Below are 25609 nucleotides of genomic sequence, written 5' to 3' on the forward strand. Positions count from 1 at the left end.
TTCTAGGTCTGTCATTGCTTTTCTCCCAAGAAGCAGGCATCTTTTAATTTCGTGACTGCTGTCACCATCTGCAGTGATCATGGAGCCCAAGAAAGTAAAATCTCTCACTGCCTCCATTTCTTCCCCTTCTATTTGCCAGGAGGTGATGGGACCTTATATACACATCATAAGAAGATCTAAAACAATGATAGGAAAGATTAAAATCATCAGTAGCAGCCTCCCCTCCACCCAACAAAACCGCCTAAACAAGACGCAGGATAAGAAAATAATCATAATCATAATGATGGGGAGGGAAAAAAAAGCTTGGGAGCCGCCGCTCTAACCGCTGCGCGACACTGCCTCCCTCGCAAGGAGGGCGGGGGAAAGGAATGCCGCCAGGAAGCGCGCCGATTCCCAGCCCGGCCGCCAGGGGCGCCAGACGCAATAGCCGCCGCCGCCGCAGCTCCTCCTTCGGCCGAGCGGCGCCTCCACGTGCGGCGCGCGCGCTTTACGGCGGCGGCCCTTCTCCCTCCCCCGCCCCTTCCGGGCACTTTGCGGCAGCTTCGCGGCCTTTTGCGACAGTCCGGAAGAAGAAGAAGGCGGCGCAGGCGGCGAGAGAAGCGCCGGTTGGCGACGGGGAAGGGGCGCGCCGGCATGGACGTCGGGGAGCTGCTCAGCTACCAGGTCAGCGGGGGCGGAGAGGGGGGCGAGCCGGGGAGGGATCCCCACCACCTCCCCGCCCCGGGGCGAGGAGGCGCCTGAGGTGTCGCCATGGTTACCGGCGGGGGGAGGGGGGCTGCATCATGTCTTGTTGTTTCGGGGTGGGGGAGGGGCCCGGGGGGAGCCCTGCCTCCCCCCCCCCCCATGGTTGCTCTCACTTGTTAAATGTGTGCATGTAAGACCGCCTTTCGCCCGAAGATCGCACAGGGCGGCTCACGACAGGGAAATCATAATAATAATAATAATAATAATAATAATAATAATAATAATAATAATAATAATAATAATAATAATAATAATAATAATAATAATAATTTATTATTTATACCCCGCCCATCTGGCTGGGCCTCCCCAGCCACTCTGGGCGGCTTCCATAAAAACCAAAAATACAGTAAAATGTCACACGTTAAAAACTTCCCTGAACAGGGCTGCCTTAAGATGTCTCCTGAATGTCAGGTAGTTGTTTATCTCTTTGACATCTGGCTGGAGGGTGTTCTACAGGGCGGGTGCCACTACCGAGAAGGCCCTCTGCCTGGTTCCCTGTAGCTTTGCTTCTCGCAGTGAGGGAACCGCCAGAAGGCCCTCGGCGCTGGACCTCAGCGTCCGGGCAGACTGATGGGGGTGGAGACGCTCCTTCAGGTATACTGGACCGAGGCCGTTTAGGGCCTCGCTTTTAATTTGTATATCTTCCAGTAGCGCCTTCGAGACCAGGTCAGTTAGTTCTTGGTATGAGCTTTCGTGTGCATGCACACTTCTTCAGATACACTGACACAGAAGTTGCCAGACCCTTATATATAGTGAGAGGGTGGGGAGGGGTATTACATGGAAATCATCATCTTCATCACCATCGCTTTTAATTTGTGTATCTTCCAGTAGCACCTTCGAGACCAACTCAGTTTGTTCTTGGTATGAGCTTTCATGTGCATGCACACTTCTTCAGATACACTGACACAGAAGTCACCATCCCTTATATATAGTGAGAAGGTGGGGAGGAGTATTACTCAGAAGGGGGGTGGAATGGGTGACGGGCTGAGAGGTGTGGTAAACCTGTTGACGACTGTTAACGACTGCAATTGGTCTTAAAGGAAAAAGCAAGGGGTGAGATGGCTAAAAATAGCTTTATCATGCATAATGAGATAACAATCCAATGTCTCTATTCAGACCAGGACTCGCCATGGTTTTAAGTTTGGTAAAAGGTAAAGGGACCCCTGACCATTAGGTTCAGTCGTGGCCGACTCTGGGGTTGCGGCGCTCATCTCGCTTTACTGGCCGAGGGAGCCGGCGTACAGCTTCCGGGTCATGTGGCCAGCAGGAATAAGCCACTTCTGGTGAACCAGAGCAGCGCACGGAAACGCCATTTACCTTCCCGCCGGAGTGGTACCTATTTATCTACTTGCATTTTGACATGCTTTCGAACTGCTAGGTTGTCAGGAGCAGGGACCAAGCAATGGGAGCTCAACCCATCGCGGGGATTCAAACCGCTGACCTTCTGATCAGCAAGCCCTAGGCTCTGGGGTTTAGACCACAGCGTACAAGTAATTAATTATTATTATTATTAGAAGTTAGAAGCCTGTGGGGTGGGGGTGTGGAACGGAGATGTCTTATCCAGCCTACTCTCTTTCTACCCATAACAGATCTTGGCAGGCAGGATGGAGCAGGGGGATGGTATGTTGTTCTTTTTTGCAGCATGGAATAAAAGCATGATCACCAGCAAATGCCTGCACATTGGACGTAAGTGTTCATTGAGGGACCATAACTCCAGGGCAGAGCACAGGCTCTGAATACAGAAGCGCAGTCCCTGGCAGCAGGTGGGGTGCATAGCCAGTAACAGCAACAGCAGACAATAGTGGCCTAGTTGGACCAATAGTCTGATCTGATGTGAAGGACCACTGCAATGCCCAGTGGGAAACTCAAGCCATCCTACTTCCCCACCAATTACTCTGTAAGGTAAAGGGACCCCTGACTGTCAGGTCCAGTCCTGGCCGACTCTGGGGTTGTGGCGCTCATCTCGCTTTATTGGCCGAGAGAGCCGGCGTACAGCTTCCGGGTCATGTGGCCAGCATGACTAAGCCGCTTCTGGCGAACCAGAGCAGCGCACGGAAACGCCATTCACCTTCCCGCCTGGAGCGGTACCTATTTATCTACTTGTACTTTGAAGTGCTTTCGAACTGCTAGGTTGGCAGGAGCAGGGACCGAGCAACGGGAGCTCACCCCGTCACAGGGATTGGAACCGCTGACCTTCTGATTGGCAAGCCCTAGGCTCTGTGGTTTAGACCACAGCGCCACCATAACAACCTAATGCAATACAAACGTGATAATGAAGCAAAACTTTAAAATAAGCAACCTGCATCAAATAAAGTAACATTCAGCAATCATTAGAATACTATAGAATAATAATATTGTGTTATTAAATATTTAAAACCTTTTTAAAGCATTTTCTGGCCATTGGTGTTTATTTCATAAAATTTATTCACTGCTTGATTGTAAAAAAACAAACAAACTCAAAGTAGTTTTAAAATGTTGACTTAATTGTCCTCTGCTCACTGTTTTCTTGTCTCTGCATGTCGTTTGATGCAATTTTATTGTGCTGTTTTATTCTTGTACCAGTTGGGTAATTTTACAGTGTAAAGCAGTATACATTGGTACCTCGGGATGCGAGCGGGATCCATTCCGGAGCCCCGTTCGCATCCTGAATGGAACGTAAGACGCGACGGCGCGTGTCGCGTTTTGCCGCTTCCGCGCATGCGCGTGATGTCATTTTGAGTGTCTGCACATGCGCAAGCGGCGAAACCTGGAAGTAACGCGCTCCGTTATTTCCGGGTTGCCGCGGAGCGCAACCCAAAAGTGCTCAACCTGAAGCATATTGAACCCGAGGTATGACTGTATAAGTCTCTTAAAAAGTAATAAACATTGGAGTAAGAGAGACAACCTGTGGCTTGGTGGATAGAAGCACCAGCTTTGTGTGTAGAAGTTCCCAGGTTCCGGGCTCAGCATCTCCACGTTGAAAGGACCACAGGTGTCATCAAGACTAGGAAGGACTCGCATAAGGCCTTGGGCAGATGCCTGTCTCACCATAATACTAGAACCAATGATGCCCTCCATCCATTGAATACCATTTGCTGGGAAGGCGTAGTTGAGGAAGTACTGTTGCCTCCATGTGCCATGTTTGGGCTTCTCAAGTGGCTTCTGGTTGGCCACACTGGGCAGCAGGATGCTGCTGCACTGAATGGCCTGCCTTCGTCTGATCCACCTTCAGGGCTTGTGTTCTGTGAGGAAGCCTCGTGTGGCCTCTCTGGGCTCCACTTCCAGCTTTGGGGAAGAGAACGGGGAAAGACAAGTAACTCTGGAGAAAGGGTTCCATGGGTGGCTGAAGATGGCTGGAGAAACAAAGTCTCTCTTGGGGAGCAGCCAGGTGTGTCTCTCTTGCACCTGGATTGTACATGTGCTGATTGCAGGTACTTGGCTCTGCCTCTTTCCAGAGAGTGGCTTCACCATCACACAGGTGTGCACTTGAATTCATATCTTGCACCAAGCTAAGCTACCTTCAGAATTGATTTCTCTATTTTCTGAAAATTCTATTTTTGAGTTTGTTGTTTGATTTTTAATAATTACAGTATTAAGATTTTTATCACTTCGGGGGGGGGGGGGAGGAAGCCGTTAGGGCTGCTGTAGCTGAGAATGATGATGCCTCTAGCTAACATTTTTGGATTCTTTCTTACACTTTGTCACTTTCGTGTTCTTGAAATGCGGGTGGTGTGGCCTTTGGTGGTAGGCACGTAGCCTTTTGCATTCATTCTAATGCCCACCTCATAAATATCAATCACTTAAGGTGCCATGGAGCAGTGATGGGAGACTTGTGCTGCTGTGTGGTTCCCAGCATTCCTCACCACGCTGGCTGGGGCTGGTGGGAGTTGGGGGTCCAGCACCCATCTGGAAGGCCTCAGGTTCCCCTGTTAAAGCTCAGTGCTCAAATGAAGCAGAACATGCCAAAGAGAGAAGGTTGTACCAATAGCAGGAAAACTGTAGGAGGCAGACCTGGGAGGTGCATTTGAAATAAATAGCTCCTCGACAGTTTTTAGTCATGCTTGGAGATGCAATTCTATCCATGGAAAGCTAAGAGGAGATGCAGCTTTGCTTCTATTTAACAGTTGAATAATTTCTCAAGACTGAAGGTATTTGAAATGGGTTAAATTAAAGTTGCACCTCATTTGCTTTTCCAGCTTCCATGTAACAAAAATAGGTGATTTTGAGAACCAATTTGATGCTCCGTCTCACCCCTTTCCATTTTTTTTATGTTGTTCCTCCCCCACCTACTCCCCCCACCCCCCGGCCCCTTCCTTTCCAAGCTTCTAGTCCTGGGTCCCTGCTAGGTGAGTTTTAGGGACTCTCCCTTCCTCTTCTCACAAGGACCACCTGCAGATCCCCTGCTGTGAAGCAGGCACACCTGGAGGGCCAGAGGTTCCCTATCCTTGTTTTGTGCTGCTGCAAGGCAATAATATTTGGGAATACAACAACGACAACAACAACAATAATTTATTTATACACCGCCCATCTGGCTGGGTTTCCCCAGCCACTCTGGGCGGCTTCCAACAAAATATTAAAATACAGTAGTCTGTTAAACATTAAAAGCTTCCCTAAACAGGGCTGCCTTCAGATGTCTTCTAAAAGTCTCGTAGTTGTTTTTCTCTTTGAGATCTGGTGGGAGGGCGTTCCACAGGGTGGGTGCCACTACCGAGAAGGCCCTCTGCCTGGTTCCCTGTGACTTGGCTTTCACAGTGAGGGAACCACCAGAAGGCCCTTGGCGCTGGACCTCAGTGTCTGGGTAGAACGATGGGGGTGAAGACGCTTCTTCAGGTATACTGGACCTAGGCCATTTAGGGCTTTAAAGGTCAGCAGCAACACTTTGAATTGTGCTCGGAAACGTACTGGGAGCCAATGAAGATCTTTCAAGACCAGTGTTATGTGGTCTTGGTGGCTGCTCCCCGTCACCAGTCTAGCTGCCACATTCTGGATTAGTTGTAGTTTCTGGGTTACCTTCAAAGGCAGCCCCACGTAGAGCGCATTGCAGTAGTCCAAGCGAGAGATAACCAGAGCATGCACCACTCTGGCGAGGCAGTCCGCGGACAGATAGCGTCTCAGCCTACGTACCAGATGGTAAACAGCTGCCCTGGACACAGAATTGACCTGCGCCTCCATGGTCAGCTGTGAGTCCAAAATGACTCCCAGGCTACGCACCTGCTCCTTCAGGGGCACAGTTACCCCATTCAGGACCAGGGAGTCCTCCACACCTGCCCGCCTCCTGTCCCCCAAAAACAGTACTTCTGCTTTGTCGGGATTTAACCTCAATCTGTTAGCCGCCATCCATCCTCTAACCGCCTCCAGACACTCACACAGGACCTTCACCGCCTTCACTGGTTCTGATTTGAAAGAGAGGTAGAGCTGGGTATCATCCGCATACTGGTGAACACCCAGCCCAAATCCCCTGATGATCTCTCCCAGCGGCTGCATGTAGATGTTGAAAAGCATGGGGGAGAGGACAGAACCCTGAAACACCCCACAAGTGAGAGCCCAGGGGTCTGAACACTCATCTCCCACCACCACTTTCTGAACACGAACCACTGTACAACAGTGCCCCATCTCCCAGCTCCTATAAACGGTCCAGAAGGATGTTATGGTCAATGGTGTCAAAAGCCACTGAGAGATCCAGCAGAACTAGGAAACAGCTCTCATCTTTGTCCCTAGCCGGCCGGAGATCATCAACCAGTTCGACCAAGGCAGTTTCAGTCCCATGATGAGGCCTGAATCCCAACTGGAAGGGATCCAAATGGTCCGCTTCTTCCAGGCGTGCCTGGAGTTGTTCAGCAACCACTCGCTCAATCACCTTGCCCAAGAATGGAAGATTTGAGACTGGGCGATAGTTGGCCATCGTGGCCGCATCTAAAGATGGTTTTTTAAGAAGCGGTTTAATAACCGCCTCTTTCAGCGGGTCTGGGAAGACTCCCTCACAGAGAGAAGCATTCACCACCTCGCAAAGCCCATCGCCCAGCCCTTCCCGGCTAGCTTTTATAAGCCAGGATGGGCAAGGATCAAGGAGACTGGTGGTTGGTTTCACTCGTCCAAGCAGCCTGTCCACATCCTTGGAGGTAACAGATTGGAATTGAACAGTTGAGCCTGCAGCATTTTGTCTTTCTTGGGATCCAAGGAGTGCATCACTATCCAGAACAGGTTGGCTCCCATCCACCCACTAACTGCCTCAGCCTGGTTTGGATTGAGCTCCAGTTTATCGGCTCTTGCCAGACCTGTGGAGGTACAAAGCAGAAATAGTGCTGCATGTCATCAGCATATTGATGACATTGCAAAACAAATATTCAGGTGACCCCACGTAGCCGTTTCGTATAGATGTTAAGTGGCATGGGGAGTATGATCAGCCGCTGTAGAATTCCATATTGGAACACCCCCCACAAGCACCTCTTTCATCCAAAAGCAATTAGAACCACCACAAAGTGGTCCCCCCACCCACAACCAAGGCAGCTGAGTTGATTCAGAAGTCCCAAGGCAACTTATATAAAAGAATGAAATCTATCTAATCTCTTCTAACCTATCTAATCTAGCTGTCTGCCCTCTTTATTGTATTGGGCCCAACACTTTTCAGGCTGTGGGGAGCAGCTGCTTGCGCTGGGTAAGAGGAAGGTTTGTTACTGAATCTTAAGTTGCCTCCAGCCCCCCCTTCTAAAAAAATCTCTTTGCTACAATGCCCAGGGGGCCTATCATTTCTGCTCTGCAAGCGCGAGCAGCCCCTTGAGGGAAAGTTCTTTTGGAGGTGCCCAGAAAGTGACGTCTGATCCCAGTCGTTGCACCTTGGGATTCCTTGCAGTTCTGCAGAGGATACTGAGGAATAGCTCCTGGGGCGCCTGTAGTTGCAAGGGACTCTATCTTGCGACTCTTAGAGCACATGCTGTTTTGCTGAAAAGTTTCTGCCCCCCTATTGTGTAACCTCGAGCAATCCGATCATCTCAGTGTCCAGTCTGAAATGGGAATAACACTTGTGAGGTCAAACAAGTTAGGTTCATATAATTCTTCCCTTCCTTCCCCAGTTCTAAAAATGCCGCACTGCTATACAGTGGTACCTCGGGTTACAGACACTTCAGGTTACAGACTCCGCTAACCCAGAAAAAGTACCTCAGGTGAAGAACTTTGCTTCAGGATGAGAACAGAAATCAGGTGGTGGTAGCAGGAGGCCCCATTAGCTAAAGTGGTACCTCAGGTTAAGAACAGTTTCAGGTTAAGAATGGACCTCCAGAATGAATTAAGTTCTTAACCCGAGGTACCACTGTATCTGGGATGGGGAACCTGGAGCCCTCTAGATGTTTTTGGCTTCCAAGTCCCAGCATGGCCAGCAGTCCAGGATGTTGGGGGTCCTAGTTCAGCGGCATCTGGACATCTCCCCCCCCCGCATGTGTTCCACACCCCTTTGCATTATAGCCATGCCTTTATATTGATATCCTCCGTGCGTCACTTCACTACCACCCTTGATGTGGCATTTGTGAAACTGAAATCTGTATCTTAAGCACATTTCACTGAGCTCTCTTCATGTGGCAAATGGAATTTATTTCAAAGCCACCTGCATGGGTGTTTGAAATGTGAAAACAGTTATCAGAAAGGTTGGCTGTGCATGTGATATCCCCTAGAAATGTGGCAGTGAGTTGGTGCTTTCTGTTCCCGTTAATCGATAGGGTCTTCATGACGCCCTTTCTTCTGTGGCAATCCGTACTCTGCCTTCTGCTGTAGCCTTTTCAACTCTGGAGCTGATGGCATTAAGAGTGTGCAAATAGAAGCAGTGCTTATTCTGATACGCACAAAAATGTGAAAAGCATTTTTAAGAGCCTTTTGGGGAAATGGCTCCATTGACGGGCAGCAGGCCAACAACTGCCCCATGGTGTGATTTTTTTTTTTGCTGGCTGGCATCCTTGGCAACCTGTTCAAGTGCTCAGGGATAGTTTTCTAGGAATCTGTGGTCAACTGTTGATTTTCCCTCCCCTTGCCAGAATAACCCTGCAAGGGCAGCCGAATGCAGACTCGCTAAATTTGACTGATGTTTTTATAACAGTGTTCTGATCCATTTATTTGCGCAGGGCCCGGAGTTTCATGCTCCAACAAGCTTATTCTTCATCTGACAATTCAGTGGGAAGCCAAAAAGCAGTTAAAGCATTAGCCGGAGTCATTACAGAGGGACATTCTCATTTAAGGGAGGTTCAGCTAGATTGATTTCCTCAGAGTCTAGCAGTTGGAGATGTCTTGGGAGCAGCTTCTGTTGGTAACCTTGCTGTTGCTTCGGCTGCAATCGCACTCGGGAAGATGCTTTATCTTCTTCACAGCAGTGGCAGCGGCTGGGAGTAGATGGGTGCGAGTCTGCTGCTTTTAGAGTATAATGGGAACCGCTCACCCTGTGTGGTTCTTTTTGCATAGGCTTGTTGGGGCGATACCTTCTTTGCGTCAGAATCATAGAGTTGTAGAGTTGGAGGAGACCCCAAAGGATCGTCTAGTTCAGCCCCCTGCGATGCAGGAATCACAGCTAAAGATTCCCTGACAGATGGCCACCCAACCTCTCTTTAAAAACCTTCAATGAAGGAGAGTCCACCACCTCCCAAGGGAGTCCATTCCACTGTCTAACACAGTGTTTCTCAACCTTGGGTCCCCAGATGTTGTTGGACTATGACTCCCATCATCCCTGAGCTCTGCCCTTGCTAGCTAGGGATGATGGGAGTTGTAGGCCAAAAACATCTGGGGACCCAAGGTTGAGAAAGGCTGGTCTAACAGCTCTTAACTATCATTAAATTCTTCCTAATGTTTAGTCCAATTTCCTTTCTTGTACAGCTTGAATCCCATGGTTGGAGCCCTACCCTCCAAAGCAGGAGAAAACAAACTTACTCTATCTTTCATGCGACAGCCCTTGAGATATTTGAAGATGGAAATATCATGCCACCTCTCAGTCTTCTCCTCTCCAGGCTAAACATGCCCAACTACCTCAGCCGAAAAACCCTTGCACCTTCCTGATGTTCTGGACTGCAGCTCCCACCAGCTGCAGCATTATGTGGCCACACTGGCTGGGACTGATGGGAGTGTTAGTTCAAAACATCTGGGTGGCGCCAGGTAGGCAAAGGATGCTTTAGGGCAGGGGTCAGCATACTTTTTCAGCAGGGGGCCGGTCCACTGTCCCTCAGACCTTCTGGGGGGCCAGACTATATTTTGAAGGGGGGGGGGAATGAATGAATTCCTATGCCCCACAAATAACCCGGAGATGCATTTTAAATAAAAGCACACATTCCACTCATGTAAAAACACCAGGCAGGCCCCACAAATAACCCAGAGGTGCATTTTAAATAAAAGTACACATTCTACTCATGTAAAAACACGCTGATTCCCAGACCATCCACGGGCCGGATTTAGGCTATTGGGCTGGATTTGGCCCCCGGGCCTTAGTTTGCCTACCCATGCTTTAGAGTTTCCCCTCTAGGAACTGCAAGGACACTTCTCAACTCCCGACAGCTTCACTTCTGAGTATACTTTGGATTTCCTGGAAACATTTCTGAATTGCCTTTCTCTGGCTGATCTTTGCCACAATCCCTTCTCCCTCTGTGCAGTGCTTGGATCTTCACAGGTTCCTGATATAATTCCCTCTCCCCACCATCTCCGCGCCCCCAACCTGACTCCTGTACATTCCACACATTGTACAAATTCTTCATCTTGCTTCTAATCCCAAGTGAAAACATTCATTTTTCGCCTGTCGTTGTCTCTCCAGTTTTCATGGGTTTCGTTATTATTTATTACCCTCTTATTTAATTCTAAGTATTTTTGATGCAATTTGCATGTGGCACAGAAGACATTAGAAAATGTAATGCTGCGCTGTATTTCATCGAGCACCGCTTGTTTCAACAGCTCGTCTGGAAAAGAAGATTGATTTTGCTCATATTTTTTCTTCCCGGTTTTAGAAATGAAAGGCTCCCGCAGTGAAAGGAAAGGGGGGCCTGCATCTATTCAGGCATATTTCAAATCCCTGCAACATTTTCCCCCCCTTCTTCTTTCCCCCCACCCAAGCTCCACATTTCCCAGTGAGATGAGGCTTCTGCAAGCAAGGTTGGGGAAAATAAACATTCATTTCCTTATTTGTTTGCCTGTTTTCAAAGCATAGTCTGGGTATTACTTAGGAGTCAGCCTCTGCCCATTTTTCCTCCCCCTTCCACTTCTCAGACCCCCCTCAGGCGTTGGCCTGCGCTGCGCTTGGGTGACCCGTCTGCCGCTTTCAATGAAATGGCCCCATCACATCAGAACGCTGTCATTCATTCATCCCCCGGGGAGTTGTGTGAGGCTTGGTTTACTTGCCTGTTGTCTGGTGATATCCCTTCTGGGGATGCATCCTGTTCACTCCCACTTGGTGCTGGTGCCACGCATGACCTGTGGGGATTACGGAGGCTGAGTCTGTGAGCAGGGAGGCTTGCGGCCACCTTCTTCCTACCAGACTAGCAATATATTTGATGATTATAGAGAGATGTGAAAACATCCCTGAAGGAAGACGGTCTAAGGCAGAGGTTCTCAAAAGGGTGTGGCATCAGAGGATGGTAAGGGTGGCAGGAAGATTCAAGGGCAATCAAATAAACATTTACACAGCTCTGTGTAGTATAGTGCAGTATAGTATTAAAATATCATTATTATTATTTTGTAGAGTATAGATAGGTGCCTTTTCAAAATGAGAGCAAGAGCATCAGGTGATACCAAGCACAATCCTAGTTGCGTTTTCCAGTGCATTTCTTACCAATAAAAAATTCGGTGTGGTGCGAGCAAATTTATGTTCTGAAAGTGTGGCCCAGAGGAAAAAAGTTTGAGGACGACTGGTCTAAGGTTTGGATTCTCCCCCTTCTTGTAAGATCCGCAATTATTTACTTATTTAGTGGAACAAATGTTTTTGAAGTGGGGTGCAATAGAAAACAGGGTTTTTATGTGTGCGTGCCCTTCAGATGCTGATGCTGCCGCTTGTCTTGCATTTGGATGGCAAGGCGCCCTGGAGGGCTGAGTCACATGGATCAGCTTGCGCCCAGGCCTCCACGTGGGGAAGCTTCAGCCCCGCCTCCATGGACTTCCTTCGGCCTTGCATTCCTTCCTCCTCCGATGCCATTGAAAGAGTTATTTGAAAACAAAGACTCTGGGCTATCTGTGTTGAGGCAATTGTTGAACACATTATCTTAAAGTGGCAGTTAATGGCGTGCATGCCCTTGTTTCCTCTGTTTTTCCGCGCTTGAGGCAATGTTGGGCTGCGTTGAGTGTGCTTATGATCTTTATTCCACGGAGTCAAGGGAAAAGATGGTGATTTGTTTGCACCCTCCGGACCGGAGGACAGAATGCTGTGTCTGCACCGCTGTCAGCAGCTGGCGGTGAGCTATTCGTTGGCAGCAGGTGTGGGTCAGGGGAGGAGCCCTGCGTGGTTTTGCTGACATTGCCAGCAGCCCGATTAAATGGAAGCCAGCTTTGTATTGTTGTGTTCCCAGTCTGAGGCCAGTTAATTCTGGTGCAGAGGCTTGGAGAGTTTGCTTCCAGGTGTAATGTGTTTGCTCCAGGCAAGGCTTTTGGTCCCGACACGGAAATGGATTGGTGGTTGTGCAGAGTGCCATTTGGACGGCTCCCTTGGCCCTTCGTGATTGGGTTGCCGAGGTCCTTAGGAACACGGCTCCCCCCTTTTCTGAGCCAGCTTGACTAATTGCTTTCCCATTTTGATTGTCCTGGATTTCTCTTCTCTAAACATTTAATCTATGCTGTGCTCCATCAAATAGCGGCTCTGTCTTCGTGCCAGGTTTGGCTTGGGCGACGCTGGGCACCGTGCCTCTTAATTCGGCACCAAACATTTGGTCAGGGGAGGGAGGGAAGGAGGGCCCCGCCTGCAACAATTGCACTGAGTACAGCACCTGTCGGTTTGCAAAGAGCTCAGGAACCCGTAAACTTTTACACAGCGCAGCAAAACAGTTGCAGATGGCCTAAACTGATGATTAAATATTGCTGCTGTTTTGCCCAGAAAGGCTGTGCCCATACCCCATGTGTCTGGTTTCTGATTACTTTGGGTAATTAAGGGGTCGCAGCCAAGTCCAGCTATTTCCAAGGGTTCCTCTTCCAATCCATCTCGGGAGAGCAGAGGGGAAAGCAATTGTCACGATTGCCAAAAGCTGATTTGTGCTGCTGCAGTCAGTCAATTCCCAGTTGCCGCTTTTGGGCCTCGGAACAGAATGCCTGCGTGATGCTTGAGGACAGCTGAGAGAGGCAAGACAAGGATGGATCGCGGGCTCTGCCTGTTGCCGGCGGCGGTGCAAAAGCGATTGAGATTGCTCTGGTAGGCAACAGGCTATAAATCTGCCTGTAGCGAGCCCACTAGATGCCAGGGGCAGCCAGTTTGACAAGACGCAGCCTTCTTGCAAGCCCCTTCCCTCACAGCCTTCCCATGTTCCCCACAGTTGAGAGGCCATTTTCTAGTGGGATTCCTTGGGAGAGTTCTGCCCTGCTCACTCCTCAAAGAGCCACCCAGGAGATGAGGAGAGGGGCCTGGGTAGTGGAAAGCTCAGCCACTTCCTTTGCCTGAAGTTACAGAGTTCTAAAACATGCCAGAACTGATTTTTTATTCAGTTTTTATTCCCTCGAATAGCAGACTCTGTGTTCGTGTGTTGATGGACTTGGAGGCCCAGTGGAACCACAGGGAAAAAATAGGGAGATTTCAGAATGGTAGGGTGAACCCCAGGGGATGCAGAGATATAAACAAGGACATCCCCATGAAGAACAAAATGTTGACCTATAAAGCGTTAATGGACTGCAGTACCTAAAGGACTGCCCCCCTGTTGGGATATTTCCGTTCCACCTTAAAAGGGAGCAGGATGTGTGAGTCACAGAGTCTGCGTATTTCCTGTTTCACAGGATGTTTAAGTTTGCTGTTGCTTTCGTTTCTCTCTCTGTCGGAGACACTGACGCAGAACAGTCATGTCTTTCTTTTGTTCTGATCAACGCTGAATAAAAGCATGTAAATATGCTCTCCTGCTTGCAACTTTTGGCTGTGCATTATCTGCTGATAAGAGTGTGCATGAGTTCAGGAAACTCATGTCGCTAATTGCTGAATCTACGTGACTACGGGAGGTTGATGGATCGTCCGGCAGCTGGCTTGGGGCCATGATGGACTATATCTCCCTGGCAGTATCCCAACACCCCCCACTTACCCCAACCCTTTGATCCTCATCTGGGGCCCTTCCTTGTGTTCTTCCTCCATGAGAGGTCTGGACGACGGTGACATGAGGCTGGGCCTTGTCTGTAGTGGCTCCCCACTGGTGGGATGCTCTCCCCAGGGAGGCCTACCTGGAGCCTTCACTGCATATTGTTAGGTGCCAGGAAAAACGTTCCTCTTCTAGACCTTTGACCAATGAAACAATCTATAGCCTTTTAAATGTATCCGTGGGAGGCGGGTTCTTGTTACGTTATGCATTTTGTGTTTTGTACTGTAAACTGGCCACCTTGTGATCTTTGGATGAAAGGGGTGTGTGTGTGTAACTGTATACATTGAATTAATAGGAATCATAAATAAAAAATCCCATGGGGGGGCTGAGCATGCTCAGTGGTCTCCAGAAGCCACAGAGCATTGAGTGCTGGCTAGAAGATAAAAATGGACGACTGGGGACTGGTGTGAACTAACCAGCTCGAGACCTTGACAGAGTTACAGCCGGGAGTGTCCTGCAGGATTATTAGCCACAATATTTTGTTGCATTTCCTACATTAGTATGTCAGGAATCCATAGATCTGCTCTGTATTTTAATTTCCTATTGTCTGTATTCATCCTGGCAGCAGTGGTCTAGGTCGTTTCCTAAACACCAACATTTTTTTTTAACATTTCCATCAGCTGTGGGCTCTCATGAACGGTTCTAGTCTGTGGGTTATATAGCGACTCTGAGAAACGTTCAGCTTAGTTGAGGCTCACCCTCCTAACCTGTAAAAGGGCCACCTGCAAGTGTGTGTTTTTGCCCCCACTGGAAATGAGTGGTGCTGGAATAGGATCCGGTGGCTCTTGCAGCCGAAGGCATTTGTTGAGAGGGCTGCTGTCAAAAGCTCTCTTTTTGCTGTCTTGGCAAATAAAACAAGAATGGAGCACACATACTCACACACACCCCTTCAGCAAAATGCCAGGCAGGGAAATCTTGAGAGTCGCCTGGTTCTTTAATCTGTTTCACATTCCGCAAAGTGGATGCTTGTCTGCTTTCTCATGTCTCCGGAGGCAACAGGAAAAGCTGTCTTGACAGACTTTGATGTGGAGCATCTGATCTGTAGGAATTCTGGTGCTGCTCCTCTCCAACTCTGCCGGTCTGCTTATTGCCTCCATTATGGCCCAGATGGCCAAAGCAGAACTTCCAAGCAGTGCTGGGTGTACCAAAAGTGGCTTCTCCTGCTTCTCTGTGGCCTGGGGGGGGCAGTTTGCTCCTTCTGCACCTGCATTTGCTCCCTTGTTATGCCTCCTTGCGTTGCTTTCCAAAACGGAAATGGGAAGATGGTGTAAGGAGGGACCACTTTTTTCAGGTGACCGTCTCGCCTTCTCCTGTAGCTCCAAGGTTTGTCGGAAAGTTTGGGGTTGCTGTGCTTGCCGGAAGACAGTAGAACAGTTACGCGGTAAACACAGTGTGCCAAAGTGGAGAACCCTCATTGCGAAATACCCTGGCCAGCATCCTGGCGGAGCTGCGTCTTGGACCAGCTGCCATTTCCAATCTGCCCCACATAAAAGGGCATTGTAATGCTTCATCCAGTGTACAACTAGTACGTGGGCAGGCAAGGTCACATCAGTCTCAATAAACCTACCATTAAAATTATGGACTGGTCATTTCTTCGTCAGAGGGCAAATGGGCAATGTTAGCAGGGGATCAAATACTTCCCTCCCTCACTGTATTATCTTGAATTGTGCTTATGGGGCAGTGGGGAGCCATTGCAGGCCCCGGGGCACTTTGAGGCTTTTGGCCCACTCTTTGCGCCAGCCTGCCCCCATTATGGAGAATGGGCAGGTTCATCCCTTCGGAGTTTATGGCGGTGAGAATCCTAGTCTCTCCGTGCAGACAGAGCTGTATGCATGCAATTTCTTTTCTCTGTGCTCACTTGTTAGCTAGTATGAAATGTACTCTTTAGAAATGCCCATGAATTTTCCTCTGCAAGGCAGCTTAATTTCCTAAAACGAAAGGGTGGGGGGGGGGAAGTGTTTAGCTCTTGCTCTACCTGACACTGCTTATTGCTTTTGAGATGCACTAGAGAAAAGCAGGATTGAAGGCAGGCTGGCTTAACACAGGTGTTAGAAAAAAGATTAAGAGGTTGGAAAGATATCGCTGGAGATTTGAGGCTCGCTTCCTGAAGTCTCTCTAAATTGACAGCTAATAGGTAGTTCTTCTTGATGGCTCTTTCCAGCTATATTCAACCGGCAGAGATCCACGCACAAAGGGAGCCCTTTCACTTCCAAAGATTCATTTCACATTTCTTTTAACAAATGATTTCTGAGCTCCACGGTAACAAGGTTATTTTGCTTTTGCACCATGCAAAGCAGGCACTTTGCTTTTATTAAGCAGACTTTATTAATTCATTTCCAGATTCTTCTCCCCCTCCCCTTCTCTCCCCCCCCCCCGGCTTTTTATTCTCCATTTCCAATCACACCAAGTTGCTGATGAAGGCCTGCCAGTCACTAGAGCTAAGCTCCTCAATTCACTCTTCCACTGGAAGGAGCTAGGGAAGGCGGACTTCTCCGAAAAGAACTGATTCGGGGAGCCAGTGCTGCTGTCAACAGGCCCTTGTCTGGTCACCTGCGGCAAGTTGCAGCTGCAGCAGATCATTTGCGAGGCTTCCAAAGAGCCTGCTTTTTCAAAAAGCCATTAAAATGCCACAATATGTACAGATAAGTCCTGTATACCTGAAGGAGCGTCTCCACCCCCATCGTTCAGCCCGGACACTGAGATCTAGCGCCGAGGGCCTTCTGGCGGTTCCCTCATTGCGAGAAGTGAGGCTACAGGGAACCAGACAGAGGGCCTTCTCAGTAGTGGCGCCCGCCCTGTGGAACGCCCTCCCATCAGATGTCAAAGAGATAAATAATTACCTGACATTCAGAAGACATCTTAAGGCAGCCCTGTTCAGGGAAGTTTTTAATATGTAATGCTGTACTGTTTTTAACACTGACTGGGAGCCGCCCAGAGTGGCTGGGGAAACAGCCAGATGGGCGGGGTATAAATAATAAATTATTATTATTATTATTATTATTATTATTATTATTATTATTATTATGTTGATGCTGTGGCTAGGAGAGCACAATCCTTTCCTGGACACCCGCTCCCCAGCTGAAAAATTGGGTGGATGTCCCAGGCCCTCACATAATTGCCCGTCTCTAATAGCATGCTGGGTGCTTTAGAAGTCTATTAATTAGAAATGTATGGAACCTCTTGTGGGGGGCGAGGAACAATCTGTTAAATGGGTTTCCAGAAGAACCTCAGCCTGATGGTCAGGATGAAAGCACTCTTTCTTCTCTTTTCGAGGGTATGAAAAGGAGGATCCCAAAGTCTGCCCCCCCCGCCCCAATGATCTCTCATAGCAACCAGCCGGGTGCTTTTGGGAGGCCGGGGGGATGGGCAGGACAGAGAAATAGCATCTTTCCCCTCTTGTTTCTCCCCAACATTCCCTGGCATTCAGAGGTGTATTGCCCTTGAATATGGAAGGTTTGTTCTTTGAGACAGTATTGGTGACCTGATCACTCATCTCCCTGTTGCAGTATTGATGGCTGTTTTACTTGGACATGGTTTGGCTTCCTGTTGGTGATCATTTGATACTTCCTTGACCTGGTGCCGTCCAGAAATTTCAGATTGCAACTTCCATCACTGCCGCCCACATCACTCCCAACCGGCACGGCTGTATGATGCTGAGTCTGATGGTAGTTGTAGGTCAAAACATCTGAGGGGCACCAGGTTGGGGAAGGTTGTCGTAGAGTTCTTTGAAGTGGAAGACTCCTCCCATGCGCCTTGGGATCTGCGCATCATAGTTTTTGTCTAGGAATCCAGTTATGTTCGGGTGCCAGTGGGTTGGCAGCATTAATAATTACACTCGAGGCACTTTCATAATTTATCCTAATGACTCCGTTACTGCATATTAGAGGAGATTTCTCCCCCCGCCTTCCCCAATTGAGGTCGAAGCAGATCGTAACTGCCGATAATGACATCGATTGCAGGCTCGGAGGAAATGGAGTTGGCTTTGTAGTGGAGTTTTAATTTAGCAATTGTTCTGGTGATGTAGCCCTCTTCTATGGTACATTACTTTGCGTCCAACCAAACGGTGTGCTCCCCTAGCCCCTCATTACGGCTGCAGTCTCATTGCTTTTTAATTAAAAAAAAAATGGAGGGAGAAAAACAAGAACCGGCAGCCTTAGATTGCACGCTGCCTTGATAGGCAGAGTCGAAAGCAAACGCTTGTAGCCATTTCAGAACTTTCAACTTGCAATTTCAAGCTGGGTGCGAGAGCCGTTCCTTCTCAAGGAAGCGGAGCTTAGCGGGGCATCTTTCCTGCCAGAATGTTTTTTCGCCCCTTAAGTGGAGCTGAGTGAGGGCGGAATTACATGTTGCTTCCATTAAGTGCTTATTTCCAGACTTCTGTTTGCCCAAGTAAAGTGCATGCAGGGAAAGAGGGGCATTTAACTGGCAGCAGCAGGAGGTGCTTGCTTGACCTTTCCTACACCTTCCTATTTTTGCTGCTAAGCCCCTCCTCCCGCCCACAAGACCTTTTGCTCTCCAGCTGGACCCTTCCCCTCTTTTTCTCATTCCGAGGCAAATGCCAGGTTTGCTTTGTAACACTAGACTAATGTGCACCTCCAGTCTTGGCACACCTCCTTTTGGGGCACCGTAAACTGAACCTCGTCTGTTTTCCTTGTAGGCCAAGAGCGTCTCTAATCACAAAGGCAGTGCTGGGTTGCAAACAGTGCTTCCCCACAGCACTTCCAAACAGCTGTGGTTTCTGGGACTGAATGTGGGGTGTTTTCCCCCCTTCAGCTGCAATGTAATGTGCCTTGATCTGCTCCGCCTCATGCCAATCCCTGCCACTGAAAGGGTCTAGTGCAGGGATCAGCAGACTTTTTCAGCACAGGGCCGGTCCATTGTCCCTCAGACCTTGTGGGGGGCTGGACTATATTTTGAAGGAAAAAAATATTATTGAATTTCTATGCCCCACAAATAACCCAGAGGTGCATTTTGGATAAAAGGACGCATTCTAGTCATGTAAAAACACGCTGATTCCTGGACCATCCGTGGGCCAGATTTAGAAGGCAATTGGGCTTGATCCGGTGCCCGGGCCTTAGTTTGCCTATTTGTTATTGGTATGAGCTTTCGTGTGCATGCAGGTATCTGAAGAAGTGTGCATGCAAATGAAAGCTCATACCCATAACAAACTTAGTTGCTCTCCAAGGTGCTACTGGAAGGATTTTTTTTTATTTTGTTTCAACTACGGCAGACCAACATGGCTACCTACCTGTAACTGCCTTTCCATAGTTAAACCACACTCAACGTGGAAAAAAATACATAATTACAAAAATATAACGAAAGTAATCATAAGCAGTAAAAAAAATGTCTCAATAAGCGCTCAGTAAAAAGACAAAATCTCCATATGTCATGTTAAGGCCTAACAATAGAGATGCAAGAAATCAGTACCAATAGCAGCAAAAGGTAAGCACCTCCAAAATGAATTCTTGACTCCAGCCAAAAACCCCTGAAGGAAACCCCACCCCAAGAGTCTCTGGGCACCGTGAGCCAGGAGGTCCTGTGAGACGCACAGCAAACATGGTCTCTGGCCTGTTCAGCAGCTTCATCCTTTGTAGCTGGATTGCCCAGGCATCTCGACTTGCCCTACATCCCGATGGAGGATTCTGAACAAGTGGGGGGGGGGAGCTTTGTGTCTCCGTTCCACTTGATTCCCCAATCCCAGCAATTCCCACCTCTACCTGTATGGTAGGATTGGAGCTGCAGCTGCTGCTTTTGTTGGTTACTTTTTAAATTACTGCTACAAATGTTCACATACATTTATAAAATTGATTGTGATGACATTGCAGCAATGTATAAATACATTTAAACGTGAAGCAAACATTAAGAAATCTGGGTGCCTGCTTACTAGAGGGAGGATCTCTTGTATGCATCTGGACTTTATAAAGCGTGCCAATGTGTCGAGAGCAACCCTTAAAAGAAATAACCATTTGTTTTTATTACTTTTGCCTGTGTGAGGGAAAGGGATGGAAGTGGGTTCTCTTGGATCATTATATATTTTTCCCCCCTGTCCGCAGCCGAACAGAGGGACAAAACGGCCTCGTGAAGATGAGGAAGATGATCTCAAAGTGCGGCACAAGCAGGGTGGTGCGCGGGAGCGTGGCCGCCACCGGGAAGAGGAGGCACCTGTGACGGAGGAGACGGAGGACGAGAGGAAGAAGGTCCTTCATATCATTGAGAAGGGCGAGGAGGAAGAGGAAGAGGTACTTTTCTCATGAGGAGGCTGTGCTGCCCCTCTGCCCCTCTTTCTCTGGAAAGCAAAGGCACGTGAATTCAGTGTACAATGGTTTGTGGTCTGCAGCATGGGAAGAATTTCCCTGATAGCTGGACAGGATTATTTTGTAGAATTACAGAACTGTAGAGTTGGAAGGAACCCCAATGCAGGAATTTGTGCCCTTCAGCTTTCGGCTTAGTAAATACCCACTTTTTTTGCGGATGCTGAATTTCCTCTTTGGTTGAACAGCGTTTTGTGCTTATGTGGAGGAGATAAGATTTGAGTTGCACCCCTTCCTTCTGGACCCACAAGTGTACTTCTTCCTCTCCTCTTCTCCCCCCCACCACCCCCGCAGCAGGAGCAAGATATTCCACGGGGCTTGGGAGCTGATCCCACTCTATTTGTGTAGCAGTTAATAGGCCTGGGTGATCCAAACACTCATGGAGGCCTGCCCTTTCTGTTGAAGGTTTGGCAGGGGACAGAATGAGGCTTGGGGGTTGAGGAGAGACATTTAGCAAGCTTGCTTCTGTGTAAGGGTCGTAAAGGGAGGTGGGCAGGTGGGGAGACTGCACAACTTAGAACCAGTTCACAGCTGCTGGGTTGTGAGAGCCGAGGAAATCATGCAGTCTCGTATGATGAGCTAATTTGTGTGTTTGGCCAGGAGGAACCTCTGGACGAAAGCTCCGTGAAGAAGATGATCCTCACTTTTGAGAAGAGGTCTTACAAGAACCAGGAACTTCGGATCAAGTTCCCTGATAACCCAGAGAAGTAAGTCTTGGAATGATTTGGCTTTTTCCCCCTTTTCTTTTTTTTGCTTCGTCCAACGTACTCAGGTTACTAACTCGAGTTCCCTGTTAACAAAAGGTCCGGCCGAGAGAGACTTCAGCTGGTGGATAAATCTTTGTTGCTTTTTAATGCAGAGAAACCTATTTTGCAGAATGAGAGCCAGGCACTCACAGGCTTTTAACTGAGACCTCTTTATACTTTGGAAATAAGCCTTCAAAGTCAGGCAGCTCCTTGGTTCAGAAACAAAGCTCTCAGCAATTTCTCGCGGATCCAGTGGCTTGTGAATTCGATAGGTCAGCTTCTGTTCTTGCACATGATCTGGCAAGCTGTTATTCAGTGCAAATCTGTACAGCGAGGCTCTGCCCTGCTGTCGCTTGGTGTCAAGAAAACAGACCTGACCAGAGGGATGTGCTTTGCTTTACATTCTCATCATGCCAGATATAGCTCAGAAACAGCGTTTGAAAGTAGCAGGAGGGGCTTCACTGAAGCTCAAGTAGCATTTAAGAAAGCTATATAAGGCAGAAAGTGGCATGAGCTAGTACAGAAACCAGCTGAGCATCGGGGCAAAACACTATGGCTTCATTTTGAAGTATTGGTAGTTAGACAGATGGCTGTACAACCTCTACTTAAAAACCTCCAAGGAAGGAGAACCCACCACCTTCCCAGGGAGTCCATTCCACTGTTGGAACAGCTCTTACAATCAGGAATTTCTTCCTAAGGTTTAGTCGGAATCTCCTTTCCTGTATGGATTGGGTACCGAAAATCAGCTTGCTCCTTCTTCCTCCTTGAACGCTTTTGAGCTCATGCTTGCTTACAGCTCAGTTTTCTCTCTGTCCACCTCCTCTCAGTCAATTATTCTTTTATTTTCCCTTTAAAGAATTCATGTAGTGTTTCTGAGCTTTCAAAGATCTCCGCCTACTCAATATCTTCTTGTAATCCTAAAACAACCTTAAATGGCAAGTCAGTTATTATCACCCCCATATTACAGATGGGGAAACTGAGGCTGCAAGAGCTGTTTCCCCAAGGCCACCTACCTAGTGACATAGAATCATAGAATCATAGAGTTGGAATAGACCACAAGGGCCATTGAGTCCAACCCCCTGCCAAGCAGGAAACACCATCAGAGCACTCCTGACATATGGTTGTCAAGCCTCTGCTTAAAGACCTCCAAAGTAGGAGACTCCACCACACTCCTTGGCAGCAAATTCCACTGTCAAACAGCTCTTACTGTCAGGAAGTTCGTCCTAATGTTGAGGTGGAATCTTCTTTCTTGTAGTTTGGCTCCATTGCTCCGTGTCCGCTTCTCTGGAGCAGCAGAAAACAACCTTTCTCCCTCCTCTATGTGACATCCTTTTATATATTTGAACATGGCTATCATATCACCCCTTAACCTCCTCTTCTCCAGGCTAAACATGCCCAGCTCCCTTAGCCGTTCCTCATAAGGCATCGTTTCCAGGCCTTTGACCATTTTGGTTGCCCTCCTCTGGACACGTTCCAGTTTGTCAGTGTCCTTCTTGAACTGTGGTGCCCAGAACTGGACACAGTACTCCAGGTGAGAGGTGAGATTTGAATCCGGGATTTCCTGATTTGCAGCTCGGTCTCTTGCCCCTTAGATGCCCCAGCATCTCCTGTGCTCCAGGGTCCATGTCTTTTTGCATCCCGCATCTCCACTCTAGCCTCTGACAGGCTTGTTGCACTCCTCGTAAGCTCAGCCTAGGGTGACTTTTGTTGTCTGCCAGGTGCAGGCCTGCCTGCTCACCTGCACCAGGTTCCCATCATTTTTTTAGAATGTACTCAGGACTTGCCAGGTTGCCTGAATGGCACTTCCAGCTGCAGCTGACTGTTGGTTCATGAAAGTCATTGGACGCTGCACCCAGGGAGGAAGGGAGGAGGAGCTCTCCATTCAGTGGCAGGAATGGGTTTTGCCACTCTGCTGCAGACCTTTTTGAGTAGCAGTTTCTTACGGACCAGGAACCGTTTCCCCTTCTTTGGGGCTCTTGCATTGCTAGCTCTTCCTTCCCTCAGCTGCTGTCACCGTTCATCAGCCCTGCCGGTTATCTTGGCTGTCTGCTACCCTGCTTAGCCTCTGCTGGCACTTGCTCTTTCTCAGTTCCAGAGCCCAGTGAGAATCCAGATCTCTCGCGGCCCATCAGGCCGTGTTTGTGACCCCTGGGAGCATCAGGCGGGTGTGCTGAGGCTGAGCTGCAGCTCCCTGCTTCGGCTGTTCCTCCCAGCTGGTGAATTGCAAGCAGTCGATCCATGCCGGATCCCCCAGGGCACCCTGAGCCTTTCTGGAGGGCAGAGTTTCCTTCAAGTGTGGAGAAAAAGCTGCTTAGCAGAACGCCTTGGACGGAATTGATAGGGTCCCAGTGGGCGAGTTAAAGGCAGTGTGGAAAAACAAAACGAAACCCCCCTTTGCTCCGCGGGCAGAATCACAATATTGTATCTGGTTCAAATTTAGTCTCTGCCAGCGTTGTGTTTGCAAGCCTTACTTTCTGAATTTCAAACAGGACTTTTTGTTTGGCAAGTATAATGGCGCCAAAGCACACGGGGAAGATGGATGGTGTTTTTTTAAAAAATGTTGTTAAAATACTGCATGGAAAAATAACCACATTTTAACTGGACGCTGTGCAAGGCAGTCAGTGTCCCCAAAATAGCAGGCTTGGACTTCGCAGTCCTGTTTGTGGTAGGAGGCAGTTCTGAAGACGTGCAGTGAGAGGAGCGCCCTTCCTTTTGTTTGTGCACAAACATCTCCTGCGGATCAATATCATAATAGCCCAAAGCGTTGGACCTGCCGGCATCCACACAAAAGAGCTGGGCTGAGCCATTTGGATTTCCAGTTCCCAACCCCATGGTATAAACTGGGTGCATTTGGAATTTGTATAATTAATTTACATCTGAAGCCACTCTCTTAGGAATGCCCAGGATGAGCTGAATATGTGCCATCGTTTTCGGTGGGTGTTTTTACAGCTCTAAGTATGCAGTCTTGTGAAAGAACAACATAACGTTTTTTTCTGGGTCCCGGCAAAATGAAAACCCAGCAAAATCTTCCTCCAAACTCTGCTTTGCTTTTTGCAATATTGAAATGGCCTTTGAGAAGTTCTGCGCCCTGTCTCCTTTACTTTCCAATTGAAGTTAATAGAACGTGCACTGCATGTAACTTACTGATCAGTCGTCAGCAGCAGCCGTGTTCTCTATTCAGCGCATTGGCACTTGGTGCCCTGATATGGGCAGTTATGCTGATGTGCGCAGTTTTGGCTGATCGGGTCTTCGCCACAGTCCTGTAGCTTTCAATTTCACAAAATGCCTGGATCCTTCTTGCATGCTTTCTCTTCTAAATGACAGAGTTATAAATTAAATTTTGGGGATTGCTGGAACACAGAAGAGCCCACAAGGTAGTCTGGTGGCTGCGTGGGTGGATGGGGTGGAGTAGGGGGAGGATTCCAGGGTCTGCATAAACAGGATCTGCTGGGTTTGGGATTTGGGGAGTGTCTTTGGCCTTGATAGGAAGGGAACTCCTGCAGGCGAGATGGTGGCCGTGTGGGCACCTGACATACATCTGGCTCCACTTGTCACTGCTTACAGTCTAGAATGTAAGTCTGAGCAGGGTTAGGTCTAGAGAAATGAGGAAGGCAAGGGTCAGGAAAATGGGTGAAGGAAAGCAAAGAAGCCTTGGAAGCACCAGCAAAACCCATTATCAATGAGGCCCAGTTCTAATGTGCAAGAGTATGATCTGACCTCAAAACCAGTAAGAGCCAGTTAAGGAGTAACCTAACAGCTAAATGCTAGAGTGAAAAAACAATTCCAAATAAGGTACAAGGAGGGTTCTGATATGTACAGTAAGGGGGAAAAGGGTTGAGTAAGTGTTTCTAAGGATTGTGGTTGGACGAGTGATGGGCCTGGCAGAAGGTGTTTGAGAAGAAGATGAAACAGCCAAGGGGACACACATCTTGCCTATACAGTTTGCATTCTAATGGAGAGCTCTCTTTGGATTCTGCCCTGTAATGCATTCCTGAATAAAGTCTGAGCAGTTGGGAACTTGGTGTGCATCTCTGTACATGAGCCCCCAAAGGGAATTCGCACCACGTTGGCTAGTCCAGGGCTGCAGAATGCTGCCTATTTACTAAGCATGTATTAAGCCTTAGGGGAAGAGGTGCATCGGAGGATGCTGGACTAGATGCACAACAGGTCAGCCTTCCCTCATCCCCTTCCTGCTTCCTTCTTTGCTTCGGGGTTTCCTATGGCCAGTGAGATGACAGCAGCCATGTCTGCCCCAGGGGGCACTTAGCTGGCCGGTGGGCCATGGACCTTTGCTGGCCCTGCTGAACTTTGCCCTGCTTCCTCCTGCAGGTTCATGGAGTCTGAGCTGGATCTCAACGACATCATCCAGGAGATGCACGTCATCGCGACTATGCCGGACCTGTACCACCTGCTGGTGGAGCTCAACGCTGTGCACTCCCTCCTCGGGCTGCTTGGCCACGACAACACCGATATCCTTTCTGGGGTGGAGGAGCCAGGCTCTGCTGTCAGTGCCCCCCCCCCCCGTAGTTCTGGTTTCTTGCCGCTGCCCCTCTCT

General features: G+C 48.7%; 1 protein-coding gene across 1 annotated transcript in view; it reads left to right on the plus strand.

Annotated features, from left to right (window-relative positions):
* Positions 1-305: 305 nt before the first annotated feature.
* Positions 306-25609, plus strand: part of CTNNBL1 (catenin beta like 1) — a 94110-nt gene continuing 68806 nt past the window's right edge. Inside the window, exons 1-4 of the mRNA XM_081196419.1 lie at positions 306-663; positions 20051-20236; positions 20909-21015; positions 25384-25523. Of these exons, the coding sequence (XP_081052545.1) occupies positions 634-663; positions 20051-20236; positions 20909-21015; positions 25384-25523 (463 nt within the window). The 5' untranslated portion in view covers positions 306-633. The remainder of the gene's footprint in view (positions 664-20050; positions 20237-20908; positions 21016-25383; positions 25524-25609) is intronic.

Source organism: Podarcis bocagei (assembly GCF_964188305.1).
Source record: "Podarcis bocagei genome assembly, chromosome: 5".
Taxonomy (NCBI): domain Eukaryota; kingdom Metazoa; phylum Chordata; class Lepidosauria; order Squamata; family Lacertidae; genus Podarcis; species Podarcis bocagei.